The 16,851-nt window shown below is 47.6% G+C and overlaps 1 protein-coding gene and 1 pseudogene across 4 annotated transcripts in view; one reads left to right on the forward strand and one right to left on the reverse strand.

The window, feature by feature from the left end:
* ZNF341 (zinc finger protein 341) overlaps positions 1–16,851 on the forward strand; it is a 49,965-nt gene that overhangs the window by 19,278 nt on the left and 13,836 nt on the right. For all 3 annotated transcript variants that reach the window (XM_079784641.1, XM_079784639.1, XM_079784640.1), the window contains 4 exons: positions 974–1,064; positions 3,095–3,288; positions 5,344–5,534; positions 11,365–11,573. In XM_079784641.1, the coding sequence (XP_079640767.1) occupies positions 974–1,064; positions 3,095–3,288; positions 5,344–5,534; positions 11,365–11,573 (685 nt within the window). The remainder of the gene's footprint in view (positions 1–973; positions 1,065–3,094; positions 3,289–5,343; positions 5,535–11,364; positions 11,574–16,851) is intronic.
* LOC307107406 (large ribosomal subunit protein eL8-like) lies at positions 7,326–8,974 on the reverse strand (annotated as a pseudogene). Its single transcript has 2 exons — positions 8,951–8,974; positions 7,326–8,490 (listed from the first exon to the last, which is right to left on the reverse strand). The product of its transcript is annotated as a large ribosomal subunit protein eL8-like (transcript).

The raw sequence follows: 16,851 nt of genomic DNA on the forward strand, positions 1-16,851 counted from the left end.
CATATTCTAGGCAGTAAGAAGGAAAAGAAAGGGGCATCTGCCAGCTTCTAGCAGTTCTGCATGATGCTTTTGCTTACATCTCATTGGTCAGAACTTAGTCACATGTGCATATCTAGCAGCAAAGGAAGCTGGGAAATGTTCCCCTTAGGTAGAGCACCTGTGAGGAAAGAAGAAGGGGAGAATGGATATTAGGCAGGCAAGAAACAATGTCTGCCACTGGTATGGGTTGGAAGCAGAGTCAGAAAATGCTGGCGGGGGAGAAGGACAGAGAAATTGAGGAATTTTCAGGACCTTCCAGTCAGCTACTTCCACACTGCCTTTCTTTCACAAATATATCTTGAGTTCGGTGTCAGGCACTGGGGATCTAGCATCTTGTTCCAGGATTTCCCTACCCTCAGTTATCACAGTTTAATGGAAAAGACAGTCAGGGAATAAATAAATATTTATGGGTTACTCTAGGAAGGAGATTAATGGGGTACTATGATTGAGAATAATGCGACCTATCCATCTGGGAATGAGAAGGAAACAGCCTTGAGGCTATCTGAAGGACAAGGATACCAGGTAAGGGGGAACAGCAGGTTCAAAGGTCCTGAGGTGGGATCATGTTTGAGGTCTTTCAAGGTTACTAAGGAGTCTGCTGTAGCTAGATGGAGAGAATAATGAGGTTGGCAGGAAGCAGAGAGTGCAGAGCCCTGTAGGTCACAGCACAGCGGTCAGATTTTATCCTAAGGCAGGGGGGAGCCTCTGAGGGGTTTGTCCTGCTCACCCAGGCCGAGCACGTCCTAGGCTTTCCTCCCCCCAGAACTCTGAGAGGCTCACCTGTGCCTCTTCCCCTGCCTGTCCATGAGGAGATCTCCCAGGGTCTGGGATTTCTGGCCCTAGGCCCTGGGAGTAGAGTGGCTGGAGGCTGCTCTTGGCACCCATAGTTTTATCCCCAGCCTCGCCATCTCACTCCTCCCACTTTGTCTTTCAGCTGCAGGGAAGCCAAAGGCTCAGAAACTCAAGTGCTCATACTGTGACAAGTCATTCACCAAAAACTTCGACCTGCAGCAGCACATCCGAAGGTACCCAGGCATGGTGGGTCAGGTGGCTCCCAGGCAGCCCTGGCTGGGGAGCCATCTGCAGTGGAAGCAAGGGTCCCTTCCCAGCCTCCTAACCTGGGTGGTGTCCAAGGCCCCATCTGTCCTGTCATGGTTCTCAGAACTTCAGTCCAGGTCAGGATGATTTTCCCTCTTCTCTTCCAGGAATAATGGAGGGTCTGTGAAAGCTGTGGGGCCTGCCCACTATGATGGGGAAGGTCCAAATGGGGGGAGGTAGGGGGAGAAGTGGACCTGAACTGATAGGGGCTTTGCAGGCATGAGGGCTGGTGCCCCAGTCCTTACCTCTGCAGAAAGGGCTTGCCTCAAGGGCTGCCATGCTCTGCAAAGATGACTGACTGCTCACTCAGGACTAACCACAATACCTCTTGTTCCAAGAACATACAGGGAACCCCTCAGGTCTTTCTTCTATGAAGCAGAGGGGTGGACTTGTTCAGTGTTTCTCAGAGTGGGGTAATTGGTACAGGAGATGATTTTAGGTGGTTCTTGGACATGGTTTCAAAAAGTTCTGAAAGATAGTGAAAAAATTATTCTCTTCAATTTCTTTCAGTTCTTGGAGAGTCAAAGGAGAAAGCCTCAATTTGATGCTAGTCTCTCCTAATACCTCTCACATGCTAGCTCATGTTTTTTTTTAAAAAAATGTATTTTTTATTAATTTCAGAGAGGAAGTGAGAGGAAGAGAGAGATAGAAACATCAATGATGAAAGCCCACAGGCTGACGTTCTATGCACTGAGCCAAACCAGCTAGGGCCTAACCTATAACTATTAAATGCCAATAGCATTCCTCATTTCTCAGCTGTGACAAACAAAAGTGTCTCCAAATATTGCCAAATGTTCCCTGGAGGGCAAAATCAATCGCATTTGAGAATCACTGGTCCACACTGGTGCTGTCCAGTAGAACTTTCTGATGGAAATGCCCAAAACGGCGCGTCTAATAGGGTACCACTAACCATAAATGGCTGTTGAGCACTTGAAATGTGGCTAGTATGATTGAGAAATTGAAATTTTTATTTTAATGAATTTAAATTTAAATAGTCCATGTGGTTTATGTCTACCTTACTGGGCAATGCAGCTCTAGATCATTTTATAAATTATTGCATTTTGGTTACTTCATATTTATGACAAGTGGTTTTCTGTATACAATAACAAGTGGAAGCTTCATTTTAAAATATTTTAAGTTTTAACCTTTTGCACTTGGATGTCGAGATTAAAATTACTCTTTGAATGTATCAATGTGAAATATAAAAAAATCCAAATAAATAAGTTTGTATGAAAAGAAACTCCAGTTTTTTATTCTACTGCAGCGCTTTGTAAAATCTGGGGTATTTAAAAAATTAAATCCCGAGTAGAATAAAGGAATCGAGAAAAAAGCAAGCGAATGCAAAGGGTTAAAACATAGAATTGGCCCTGGCTGGTGTGGCTCAGTTGTTTGAGCATTGTCCTGTGCACCAAAAATTCACCAGTTTAATTCCTGGTCAGGTCATGCCCAGGTTGCGGGTTCAAACCTTGGTCGGGTGCATACAGGAGGCAACTGATTGATACTTCTCACATCAATGTATCTCTCTCTCTCTTCCCCTTTCTCTAAAATCAGTAAAAATGTATTTTAAAAAAACATGTAGAATTTATTTGAAGGAAATAGTAAATAATGATACAAGTGCTGTGCTGTGATAGCTAGGATATTTTCTCCTTCAAATAACAGAAATCCCTATTTACATGGGCTTAAATAGTTAGGAAATGTTTCATCTCACAGGATAAGATGGTCATGGAGAGAGTTAGCTCCAGGGCTGTTGATTCAGCAGCTCAGTAATGCCACCAAGAGCACAGCGTCTTTCTGTCTGGTCTGCCTGCCTCAGCAAGGGGCTTGTCCTTATGGTGTCAGAATGGTTGCCAGCAACATCTAGATGTTCTGTCTGGGCTTCCTGGTGGCCATGAGCTCCTGGGTTGAGGTCCCATCTCGATTCCTACACAAGGGTGCTGACAAGCTTTGTTTCCTGCAGCCACACTGGTGAGAAACCCTTCCAGTGCATCGCATGTGGCCGTGCCTTTGCCCAGAAATCTAATGTCAAGAAACACATGCAGACTCACAAGGTGTGGCCTCCAGGGCGCAGTGGTGGCACCATCTCACGCAACTCTGTGACTGTGCAGGTCATGGCCCTGAACCCCAGCAGACAGGAGGATGAGGAAAGCACAGGTGGGTTGAAGGGGGGAACGCCACTCTCGCGACACCTCTCCTCTGCAGCTTCATGGGTTTCGTTTCTGTATGGCTTTGGGCAACCTCCTTGACCTCTTTGGGCTTCAATCTCCATCAGTTATAAAGTGGGGCATAAGATGAAAGGAGGGATAACAAATATACAATTTGTGTGTTGTTACTCTAATGCTGTAGCCATGACAAACATCACTAATCAATCACCTATCATTTTTGCTGAGTTTGGATACCACCTCAGAATCTATTTTCAATAGATGGCTCTAGACAGTCACTCTCAGTTTATCTGAAATTGAAATCTATTTGGCCTCTATGGGCAGGCAATCTCCAGAGATCTTTATAGTTTGTAAAATTGTCATCAAAGCCATCACTTGTCCCTGAGCTAATGACCTTTTCCTTAATATTGGTTTAATTAGAGCAACACTGTCCAGGAAAAATATAATATGAGCAACATATGCCATTTAAAATTTCCTAATAGCTACATAAAAATAATATAAAAAGCCAGTCTTCCTGGGCGCTTCGCCATGGCTGCCTTCGGTGGCATTGCCCCGCTGCCCTCGACCAAACGGCCTGATGCGGACATGGACCGGGGCCTGGCAAGAAGCTTGATAGCTGTAGGACTGGGTGGTGCAGCTTTTGCAGTTGCAGGTTGCTATGTATTTCAGATCTGGAAACCTCTGGAACAAGTAATCTTAGAAACTACAAAGAAGATTTCAACTCCTAGCCTTTATCCTACTGTAAAGGAGGATTTGAACAGAAAATGGGTAGGCGAGAAGCTAGTCTTATTTTGGGTGTAAGCCCATCTGCTGGCAAGACCAAGATTAGAACAGCTCACAGGAGAATCATGATTTTGAATCACGAAGATACAGGTGGATCTCCGTACTTAGCAACCAAAATAAATGAAGCAAAGGACTTGCTGGAAGAAACCACCAAACATTGATTGATGCTCAAGGACTACTCTAAAGGAAAAAAAGGGGGTGCTTAAAAAACAAAGTCCTGTGTATTTAATCTAAACCACCACTGACCATCATAATTCCCATACATGTACATGTGCTAACTCTAAATAATTTATTCCATTGTTACGTGGTATAATAATAAAAGATTAATCATCTGTCTTTTAAAAAAATATAAAAAGGTGAAGTTAATGTTAATCATATATTTTATTTAACCTAATATATTAATATTGTCATTTTAGCATGTAATGTAAAGAAATTATTAATGAGATATTTTATATTCTTTTTTTATGCTAAGTTTCCAAAATCCATTTACATTTATAGCACATCTGGATTGGGACAAGCCAGATTTTGAGTTCTCAGTTGCCACATGTGGCTCTTTGCCATTGTATTGGACAATGTAAGGCTGGGGCTTTCCTATGCGGCCCCATAGGTGAGCAACACCTGCCACATGCCAGCTAATGACGGGGTGTTTTGCTGTGCAAAAAGCACATGGCCACTTTATATCATCTCCCTGTGTATTTAGCCATTCTATGTGTGCACTTGGAGTCTTTGTGAGTTCCTTGGAGAAGAAACCATTTTTTTCTATTTCTTTTAAACTCCTACAGTGCCTAGCACCAAGGGTTCAGGCATTTAGCAAACATTTATGGAGGCCTCCTCTGTGCCAGGCCCCTGTCCTCAGAGAATGTGAGGGAAAGACAACCAAACAAATGAGTGTAATTAGAACAAGGAGCTGGGAGGCATGATGAGTATAGCTAGGAGCTGTGTTCAGGATTTTTAACAACCGTGGAGAGAGGTCTAGAGTGTCCGAGGGGGAGGCCAGGGATGGGAGACTTGAGGCAATAGCTATTCATCAATTGGAATGTAAGTATTTCAGTATTTTAGCACCAGGAAGTGTGGTATCAGTGCACACCAACTGTATGTGAGTGCAGGGCCTTGAGAACTGTGTCCAACACCAAGCATGTGGTGGTTGTGGGGTGTACACAGTGGAGCACGTAGGAGATGTTCCGTGATCCTTCCTGAGTGGTCTCTCTGTCCTGATGCTTCCTCTGCCCTTCTCAGTGACTTCGCTTCCTGGCTTTCTCCATAGGGTTGGGCCAGACACTGTCGAGTGCCCCACAGCCCCAGGCCTTGCCCACAGCAGGTGAGGATGAAGGGGAGAAGCTGGAGGGCAAGCAGGTGGTCCTCATCGATAGCTCCTACCTATGCCAGTTCTGCCCCAGCAAGTTCAGCACTTACTTCCAGCTCAAGTCCCACATGACCCAGCATAAGAATGAGCAGGTAGGTGGCGAGTGGGCAGCGGGGGGGTCAGAGGGTACTTCCATCCTAGTCATGAGCCTTGGCCGATGCTGGGGTCTTGAACATGGCCTACAAAGGGGACAGGCATGGGCCTCATTTAGTCTGAGCTACTGTCTAACCATTCGGGATGGGGCCAAACTTTCCCCTCTGTTCTGCCTACGTGGGGCCAGCTTACTGGGCCATTATGGTGCTGAGGGAGGAAGCCCACCTCTCAAGGGTCATATAATGAAGGAATCAGAGACAGGAAAAATTCTTAATACCCTGAAAAAATCAAATGTCTGTGGGGATTTAGGACTACAGTCTTTTTTCTTTTTAATTGAGATATAATTCACATACCATAAAATTCACCCTTTTAAAAGTGTACAGTTCAGTGGTTTTTAATATATTCATAGGTTGTACAGCCATCAACACTAATTCCAGAATATTTTCATCACCCCAAACAGAAACCCTGTACCCATTAGCAATCACCCCGCCCCCAGACCCTGGTAATCACTCATCTAGTTTCTGTCTCTATGGATTTGCCTATACTGGACATTTAATATAAATGGAATCATATAGTATGTGGCCTTTTGAGATACTGTTTTTAAGGTTTATCCATGTTGTAGCATGTACCAGTACTTTATTTCTCTATTCTATTATATGGATATAGCATATTTTGTTTATCCTTTCATCGGGTAATGGACATTTGGATTATTTCTATTTTTTGGCTTTTGTGAATAATGCTGTTATGGACATACATGTACACATTTTTATATGAACACTAGAGGCCCAGTGCACGAATTCGTGCATGGGTGGGGTCCAGCCAGCCCTGCCCCAATCAGGGCCTGATCAGAGCTAGCTGGCTGGGGGAAAGGGCCGTGGGATGGACTGGCAGGCCCCGCCCCCTATTGGGGGGGGTGATTGGGAGGAGGGGCCAAGGGCGATTGGCTGGCGGGCCCCGCCCCTGACTGGGGGGGCGATTGGGGGCCAGTGGCCTGGGGGAGGGGCCATGGGTGGTTGGCCAGCCAGCCCTGCCCCTGATCGGGGTGGTGAGGGCCCCATGGGGGGCCGGGGCGCTGGTGGGGGGGGGGAAGGGGGAAAGGGGCTGCAGGCGGTTGGCCATCTGGCCCTGCCCCTGATGGGGGTGGTGAGGGCCCATGGGGGAGGGGGGGCGCTGGTCGGGGGGGAGGGGCTGCAGGCGGTTGGCCATCTGGCCCTGCCCCTGATGGGGGTGGAGGGGCTTTTCAGGGGTGGGGCTGGGTGGGGGGAGGGGCTGCAGGAGGTTGGCCGGCCAACCCCGCTCCCTATTGGGGTAGGGGGGACGATCAGGGGTTGGGCCAGCCAGGGGGAGGGGCCGCAGGCCAATTGGGGGCCGCCTGGCCCGGGGGAAAGGCTTTTGGGGGTTTGGCTGGCTACCCCCCCTTCGATTGGGGTGGGAGAGGCCCATCAGGGGTGGGCTGGCCAGAGGGAGGGGCCGCGGGAGGTTGGCCTCTGGCCCACCCTCCATCGGGTGGTTCGCTGGCCGTAATGGGCATCATAGCGACCGGTTGTTATAGCATTCCAGTCGCTGGCTTTATATATATATAGATATATAGATATGTTTTCAGTTGGCTTGGGTATAAGCCTAGAAATGAAATTGCTGGGTTACTTGGTAATTCTATTCTAGTGTGTGTGTTTTTTCATATGTTTTTATTTATTTCAGAGAAAGGAAGAGAGAGGGAGAGTCATTGATCAGTTGCCTCCTGCATGCCCCCTACTGGGGATCAAGCCCGAAACCTGGGCATGTGCCTTGACTGGGAATCGAACTGTGTCCTCAGGGTTCATAGGTCAACTGCTGAGCCACGTTGCTTGGCAGTACTGAACTATTTTATCCCACAGAGCTCTCCCTTTTGTTGTGCCTTATTAGACATCCTTCTCCTCCCCAACATACTTAACCTCCAGAAACCACTGATCAGTTCTCTATCTCCCTATAAGTTCATCAGTTTGAGAATGTTGTATAAATAGAGTCATCCAGTATGTGACCTTTTGAGATTGGCTTTTTTTGACTCAGCATAAATTCTCTTGAGATTTGTGCTATTTTTTTAACCTAATTTTATATTTGAGTATTTTTCTCATGTCACTATTATTTTTTTGAAGGACAGTTTTTATTACTTTTATGTACAGAAAACCCAGCAGTGTACAGGTAGCCAATTTGGTGGCCAGTTTTTTTAGCCTCTGCCATTTCCAGCTTGGCAATGGTAGCCTGTGACTTGGACCCAGGACGTTGCCTCCCCAAGCGATGGGTCTCATCATATCTGTTGTTGTAATTAGAACAGATAGCTCCCACCAGCTTAGCCAGAGCTCCTTTTTCTTCCAGGTTAACCTGCGTGAAGGCAACAGTGGTGCAGGTCTTCCTGTGGACGAGACGCCCAGCCTGGCCTTCCCCTTGCTCAGGCAGTAGGGAACCCCGTCTGCCAGCACAGGGAGGGCAGGAAGACCACCAGCTGGATGGGATCCACATTGTGTGTAGTCACCACCAGCCGAGTCTTCTTGTTCTCTCACTGCAGGGTGGTGACAGTGTTAACCCCTGCCAGGATAGGTAGACTCTTGGTGGTGATATCCCCTTTGCTGGCAGCTTTTTTCTCAGCCTGAGCCACCATTCTCTGCTTCTTCTCTTGCTTTGTCTCTGGTCTGTACTTGTGGGCCAGCTTCAGCAGTTGAGTAGCTGTTTGGTGATCCAAGGCCTGAGTGAGCTGGTTAATGGCACTTTCAGACACCTATAGAGAATAGCCCTTTGCCGCTGCAGCCGAATGTAGCTGGGCCATTTGACAAAGCAGGTGAGGTCCCTTTTGAGCTGGATGTCCTGTCCAATCCCAAAATTCTTGGGTCTTTTCTCAAACAGGGGATTTACCTTCTTCATGACCGCAGGGGCTGGAACCACCTTCTTCCCCTTAGCCTTCTTTTCTTTCTGCACTTTGGGCTACAGGAAGAGAGAGAAAGAAAAGGGAATTGTGGAAAATATGTAGCTCACATCACTATTTTTAAACACCTAAGTTTAATGGCTACATTTTTTAAATTCTCCTATAGTTAAATGTTTATTACTTCCTGAGTTTTGCTATTATAAACAAAACCATGGTGGGATCATTGTAATCAAATATTTGTTCACATCTCTGATTTTTTTCTTATGATAGATTCCTAGCGAGGGTGGGGTTTGATGGAAGTTAGTTAGGATATCCTTGATGACAAATCACAGAAACCTTTGATTCAAACTGGCTTAAACAATTAGGAAGTTTGTCATCTCATTTAACAAGAAAACCCAAGGTACAGCAGTTCCAGGCCTGAAATAGTCAGTTGACTGAACCCAGCATCAAGGACCCTGTGTTTTTCAGCTCATCTCCACCATCTCTACCATGTGGCCCTGTTCTCTACTGATGGCTCACCTGTGGTCCTGGGATAGTGGTCATTCTTTCTAGGCCCAGTTACAGTCTTATCTATGTGCAAAAAGGGGCTATCTTTTTCTGTGTCTTTTAAAAAAATGTTTTTATTGATTTCAGAGAAAGGAAGAGAGAGGGAAAAAGAGATATAAACATCAATGATGAGAAAGAATCATTGATTGGCTGCCTTCTGTACACCCCCCACTTGGGATCCAGCCTGCAAACTGGGCATGTGCCCTGAGCAGGAATCGAACCGTGACCTCCTGGTTCATAGGTCAACGCTTCACCACTGAGCCATGCCTGCCAGGCTTTTCTGTGCTTCTTTTAGAAGCAAGGAAACCTTTCCTTGAGGATCTCTTGTTGGTCAGAGTCAGTGCATGTGCTCTATCATTTAGGAATGTATTATTTCCTGTAAATAATAGAAAACTGGCTTACTACTTAGGGTTTTATTTCTCTCACATCAGAAGAAGTCCATAAGTAGGCAATGTTGGGCTTGTATAGCAGATCAGATATGTCATCATGGACTCAGGCTTTTTCTGGCTTTCTGTTCTGCTATCCTTAGCATGTGGCTTTCATTCTCAAGATTGCAGGATGGCTGCTATATCTCCAGCCATCACATCTGTATTCTAGTCAGGACAAATGCAAAAGGCAGAGGGGATTTCTTCTAGGAAGCTTTTTTGCCTTTTTGTTCTGGGAATGATGCCTTCCCTAAAGACTACTACATATCATTGGTAAGAAAGGAGTCATATGGCTGACACTAGATGCAAGGGAGACAGGGGTATGGAATCAGATATTTTTTGTTTTTCAAGAGAGAGGAAGGGGGCTCTAGCTGGTTTGGCTCAGTGGATAGAGTGTCGGCTTGGGGACTGAAGGGTCCAGTCAAGGGCACATTCCTGAGTTTCAGGCTCAGTCCCCACTAGGGGACGTGCAGGAGGCAGCCAATCAATGATTCTCTCATCATTGATGTTTCTATCTCTCCCTCTCCCTTCCTCTCTGAAATCAATAAAAATATATTTTTTAAAAAGAGAGAGAGAGGAAGGGGGAAAGAGAGAGAAACATCGATTGGTTGCCTCCCACATGTGTCCCGACCTGGGATCGAGTCCACAACCTGGATATGTGCCCTGACTGGGAATCAAACCCACCACCTTTTGGGGTACAGGATGATGCTCCAACCAACTGAGCCACACCAGCCTTTAACTGAGCATGTTATCACTCTGAGCAAATCATGGTTCACTTTGTTAGGAAAAAAGAGCTTGTGTGCCTGGCCGGTGTGGTTCAGTGGTTGAAGGTTGACCCATGAACCAGGAGGCCATGGTTCAATTCTCAATCAGGTTGCTGGCTCAATCCCCGGTAGGGAACCTGTGGGAGATAGCCAATCAATTATTCTCTCTCATCGTTGATGTTTTTCTATTCCTCTCTCCCTTTCTATTCCTTTCTCTGAAATCAATAAAAATGTATTTTTTTAAAAAATAAAAAAAAAGAAAGGAGCTTGTGGAATTGTTTAGGCAACCAGGAGTGTGTTCCACTTGTCAAAGTATAATTTTTCAAAATGTTAAAAACATGATTCTCATGTAAATAACATAATGAATATGTGTCAGAATTTTACGTAACTCATTAATGAGGGAACTGGAAGGATGAGAAAGTCAGTTCAAAAGAAGCTATGAGACACTGATATTTATACCTATATAGTACTATCAGGGGAAAAAGGAATACTGAAATGAGATTGCTAAGTTAGTATCTTAGAAATCTACACCTGAAACCTATATGATCCTATTAACCAATATCACCCCAATAAATTTAATTTTTTTAAAAAGGATTGCTAAGATAGATACAAATCTAGTTAATGTCCTACAGGGCAACAAAACCTATAAGGTTTTGAGTTGTCCTTTCTACATGACAAAAGTCATTTATATCAGATCAGTTTTGTAAAGGTTAATATTTAGTGTTAGAGTCTGGATTCTAATCAGTGGTAAATAGTCAAAGCAATGTGCATTCCCCCAGAGATGACCGTAGGTAGGCTTGTTAGACAGCAGTTCTCAAAGTGAGGTCTCTGGACCAGCATCACCTGGGTACTTGTTAGGATGCACATGTTCAGGCCACCAGACCTGCTCAATCAGATACTCTGGGGGTGGCGCCCAGCAATCTGTTACTGTCATGTGTGCTCAAGTTGGGGAGCCACTACTCCAGTATGAGATTGGAAGGCCACAGTGTCATCTTTTTACTGTATTTCCAGAGCCTGAGGAAAGGGTAGTGTGGTCATTATGACTGGCTGAGAGGAGAGGACCCTCCAATCAAAAGAAAAGCAGGGGAGTAGGGTCATTCACCAGCAGTGTTCCAGGTGGATGCCACAGGGCAGGGGGGGAAGCAGTGACGGCAGCTCTCCTGCCTCCCCTTTAACCTGCTCCATGTCTACCATCAAGGTGTACAAGTGTGTGGTCAAAAGCTGCGCTCAGACGTTTCCGAAGCTCGACACATTTCTGGAGCACATCAAGAGCCACCAGGAGGAGTTGAGCTACCGCTGCCACCTCTGCAGCAAGGACTTTCCCTCACTGTATGACCTGGGCGTGCACCAGTACTCCCACAGCCTCCTGCCACAGCACAGCCCCAAGAAGGACAGCACGGTCTACAAGTATGTGTCTTCCACTTCCTCTCCCACAGGACCGTCAGACACCTCAGAGGGGAAACTGAGTCTTTGGGCTCGGGTCCAATCTGGCAGAGTGGGTTTTGGGCCTTAGCACTGGTGGGGTAAAGATGCTGGCCCTCCTTATAGCATTCTTTAACTTGGCAGACATTTATCCTTAAAAAAAAAAAAGGAGGAAGCCAGTCTTTCCTTGTTACAGTAAAAAAAGAATTTGATTTTTTTCTATACTAAAAATGTTATGAAAATATTATTTTGTCTGATAATCTACAAAATTTAGGTTACATTTGGAATGGTACACAGATTCTTAGAATGAAAAAACAAATTAATAAGCACATTTGGAAGCAAAAATCATAAAAATAAGATTCTATTTTTTTTATCTGTATATATAAAGAGCCAGAGTCCATAACGACCGAAGGCTCAACCTAACATCGGAAGTCAGTGGTGGGTTGCCATGGCAACCCAGCACTGACTGCTGAGGGGGCTGCAGATTAGGCCCGAGAGAGGCTTGCAGAGAGAGAGGCAGGGTCTGATCTGCAGCCTCAGTGGCAGCTGTTGATCAGCCGTTGCCTCTCTCTTTCTCTCCGGGCTTCACCAGCAGCCACACCTCTGTTTCTCTCAGGGCCTCGGTGGGGCTGCTGATCAGCCCCGCCTCTTTGATCCAGCCCAGAGATAGGCCTGGAGATGCTGACTGTCATAGAAACCGACCAATCAGAACCAAATCTGGGTGAAGTGCCAGGAGCCAATGGTTGCATAGGAGGCGGAGCTTTTGACGCTGACTGGCATAGAAACCGACCAATCAGAACCTAATCTGGGTGAAGTGCCAGGAGGCAATGGCTGCCTAGGAGGCAGAGCTTTTGATGCTGACTGGCATAGAAACTGACCAATCAGAACCTAATCTGGGTGAACTACGAAGGCAGAACCTAAGGTGGGGGCTAAGGAGGGGTTTTAAGGGCAACAGCTGTTTGGTGTAATGTGTAAGAAAGCGGTTCAATTTTTTAATGACCACTTTGGCAGTACAGTGCATATGGCTGGCTATCAGTCCAGATATAGGGATTATGTGTTTTTGTCTGCCAAGAGCATCTCCTCCTGCTGAAAAAGGCTCCCCCCTCCCCCATTTAAGCAATCCTATGCTATATAATCTATCTATACTAATAAAAGGATAATATGCTAATTAGACTGGGTCAACCGGCCATCTTCTGGACGTTCGACTTCCAGACAAAGCCATGGTGGTGGGGGCCAGCAGGGGAGGGCAGTTAGAGGCGATGAGGCAGGCAGAGGCAGTTAGGGGCGAGATCAGGCCAGCAGGGGAGGTCAGTTGGGGGCGAGATCAGGTTGGCAGGGGAGGGCAGTTAGAGGTGATCAGGCAGGCAGAGGCAAATGGGGGCAAGATCGGGCCGGCAGGGGAGACAAGTTGGGGATGAGATCAGGCCAGCAGGGCAGGGCAGTTAGGGGTGATCAGGCAGGCAGGCAGGTGAGTGGTTAGAAGCCAGTGGTCCCAGATTGCGAGAGGGATGTCCCCCAAGGGGTCCCCGATTGGAGAGGGTGCAGGCTGGGCTGAGGGAACCCCCTCCCCCCGTGCATGAATTTTGTGCACGGGGCCACTAGTAATATATAAAATTTAGGTTAAAGTTGAAGCTATATGCTGATTCTTAGAATGAACAGGAATGCTTCAAGTGTATATTTGATTTGGGGTTATTTTTTCTGACTGTCCTTTACATCACCTTAGTTGTCTGTTACAGTCATAAAGTGGGTCCCTTTGGCAGAAATGATGGAAGCCTCCCTCAGTTTTGCCATATGCTTTTAATCCTTAGATCCTTAAATCATTCTCTTTGGAGCTATCATTCCTTTATTAGCCTCTGAGTTTCTCTTCCTCAATTGTTTTCTGGCTTCTCCTCTAGACTCTCCTTTATTGGTGGGGTTATTTGCAGATATCCAGTATTTCTTTTCTAACTTCGTGAATTACTGCATTTTTGCCCTGCAGTTATTTTGCTGTGCATTTGCCCTGTGTTGCTGTCTCACAATGCTCAGCAAATATGTGGGGATAGATCTTAGAGAAAACAAGGACTTGTTTGATAACAACTCCTTCTAGTTGTTGGTGAAGATTTTCATGTTAAATGGCTTTTGCTTCTTTGTACAAAATTGTACCTGCAAGGCCCTGGCCAGTTTTACTCAGTGGTTAGAGTTTTGGCCCAAGGACCGAAGAGTCGTGGGTTCGATTCCCAGTCAAGGGCATGTACCTTGATTGCAGGTTCTCCAGCCCTGGTAGGGGCATGTGGGGGAGGCAACCAATTGATATGTCTCCCTCACGTCAATGGTTCTCTCTCTCTTTCTTTCAGAGTCTCTCTCTCTCCCTTCCACTCTCTCTAGAAATCAGTGGAAAAAATACCTTCGGGTGAGGATTAAAACAAAACCAATATTGTACCTGCAGGGATTTGGCTGATGACCTCTGTTAGGGGGCCCTGCTGTAATTCCTGGGTGAACTTCTGAGGTTCAGAGACAAGTAAATATAGACCTTGAGTTTAGAATGCATGGGCTGCTTAAGGAGACAAATGTATAAATATTTTTACCATATATTGTGATAAAATGCTATTATATATATACTAGGGGTCCAGTGCATGAATTCATGCACCTTGAAAGGAACTATGGGCTGCGAGACAGTGGTAGGCACAGGGGCGGGTCTCGGCCCATCCTCCATGCCCCCACCCAGCCCCTCCCGCCACGGCCACCGGTTCCCTCTCTGCTGGCAGCCCCGCCTCTGCCACAGCCACTCCCACATGCTTATGGCACTGGCCCCTATTGCACCCGCTGAAGGCGTGGAGTGATTGGGGCCGGTGCCAGCAGTGGGTGGGAGTGGGGCTGGTATAGTCAGAGGTTAACCAGCAGAGGCTCACCCCGATGACAGCAACCGGCGCCCCACCTTAGTCTGGCGCCCCCACTCACCTGTTCCACCATCCTGCCATGGCCGATGCTCACCATGTTCCATGCACGCCCCCTGGTGGTCAGCACACATCATAGTGACCTGTTCGGTTGTTCCGCCGTTTGGTCTATTTACATATTAGCCTTTTATTATATAGGATACTAGAGGCCCGGTGCACGAATTCGTGCACTGGTGGGGTCCTCTGGCCATCCCGATCTCGGGGCAATTGTGCCGGGGAGGAGGAGGGGGAGCCTTGGGTGGTTGGCCGGCCCGCCCCCAAGGGGTGATGAACTCCTTTAGCTTTTTCTTGTCTGTGAAGCTCTTTATCTGGCCTTCAATTCTAAATGAGCTTTGCTGGGTAGAGAAGGGCGTGGCAAGAAATATTCAAAGTGATGAAGAGCAAGGACCTGCAGGCAGGGTGACCTTCCTTTTGAAAGGACACGGCTGCTCCCGGGGCGAGGGTTCATTCGAACTTGTGAAACCTGGGTCAGTCTTTGCATCAGGCGAGTGGAATCACTGAGGCCTATTAGAGAGTCGCCAAGGCTGGGAGCGTGATCTCAGAACAGTTAACATGTTCATGAAAGGATGTTATGGGTTCTCTCTCATCAAAAAGCCCGAGTGTCTGTGCTACACCAACAGGGCTGCTTTAACACTGAAGCCTCCATCCGCGAGCCCACCCGCCTCCGGGAGCTGGCGGGAGGTTGAAAGTGGCTGCGTAGATGAGGCTGCTGCCAGGCGACCTGCCAGGTGTCAGCGGCTCAGTCGTCTGAGCCCTGGACACGGGGCGGGGGGGGGGGGGGGCGGGAGCTGGGGGGGGAGGGCTGGGGAGGGGGGATGATGGGCTCTGACATCACCACTGCGCGGAGGATTTGATGGCAGTGGCAGCCTTTGCAGCCTCCTCGTCAGAGAGCACACCTTGGATCTGGGTTCACACACAGCTGGACAGAGTCCTGTTTAGAAACGTGTGGGTCTTGCATTATTTGCGCTATTACTGATAAAGAGGGTTTTAGATTCTGGCATGTAAATGTGTTTCCTGCTTATCCATAAGGGCAGGAGGCCAAGCGCAGCCACAGGCACAGCCACAGTCTTCACTCACTCACAGGCCTCCGTCCAAGGGCGGCGATGCAGGCGCTTCGCACACAGAGGGGCCAGGGAGGGGGGTCGGGCAGTCTTTCTCTTGAGGCGGATTCAGATGTCTGCGAGACATGATGTTGATCACATACTGTTTCTCCATGTGGGTGGTCAGCACGGGGTTCCTGAATCAGCCTTCCTTTGGCATTGTGGTGGTGGTGGGGGGACAAACACAACTGGTGCGGACTCCTCGCTGAGCACCTTCTGTATACCTGGCTGGCTTCTCCCCTCAGAAGGGGTGCCGACAGCTCAGTCGCGTGCTCCCTGTGTCTGTGACCAGCAGGTGCGGTCGGGGGGGGGGGGGGGGGGGCGGTCAATCAGGGGCGGGGTGGTTGGCTGCCCCAGTGCAGGTCATAGCCACTGGTTGTTCCGGTTGTTCTGACATAATGGTCGCTGGGCTTTTATATATCATAATAATAAAAGGCCAAGAGGCATCACGACTGAAACTACCAGTCACCATGAGGTGCATGGAGCACCTCTCGGGACTTCTCCCGCGGCCCACAGGCTCTGATCGCAGCAAGGCTGGCGGCCAGCGGGTGGGTGGGGCGGCAGACGGGTGGGCACGGCAAGCGGGTGGGCGCGGGGGGGGCGGGGGCGGAGCGCGCACAGGTGGGCAGGGCCGCATGATTACGCGCACTGGGCCTCTAGTATAGATATAATCTGATATAGAAATACCACAGAGGGAGATAGAGAAGGTGTCCCAGAGCAGTGGTATCTGAACTGGGTTTTGAAGGATGAGTAGGAGTTTGCCAGGTTGGCAGTGGGTCGGGTGGAGTGCATTCCTAGCAGGAATATTAACAAGTGTAGAGATATGAAAAAATTAGCAAGTGGTTTGGAATGACTATTGCATAGAGTACAAGTGGGAAGTGATATTTACATGAAGGCGGGTGGGGTGGGCGGTGCCAGGGCCTGAGGGCCTTATAGAAATCACAAGAGATTTGAGAAGTTGGCAGGGGGACTGTGACTCGTGAAATGGGGTATAGAGCAGCTGGCCCTGGGGGAGATTGGCAAATGGAGCCAGAGAGACAGGAAAGCCAGATGAGGCTTTTACCAGCCAAGGGGGATGGAAATTTGTACTTGGAGGATATTAGCTTTTGCTTTTGCTCTTCCAGACTGTGGATTATCTATAAATTCCTTTGGCTATGTGGCCCTCTGGACTGAGATGCCAAGTAAAAGGAAGGGAGCAGCTACTATGTGCTGAGTTCTGACTTTGGGATA

This window comes from Cnephaeus nilssonii (genome assembly GCF_951640355.1).
Source record: "Cnephaeus nilssonii genome assembly, chromosome: 11".
In the NCBI taxonomy this organism is placed as follows: domain Eukaryota; kingdom Metazoa; phylum Chordata; class Mammalia; order Chiroptera; family Vespertilionidae; genus Cnephaeus; species Cnephaeus nilssonii.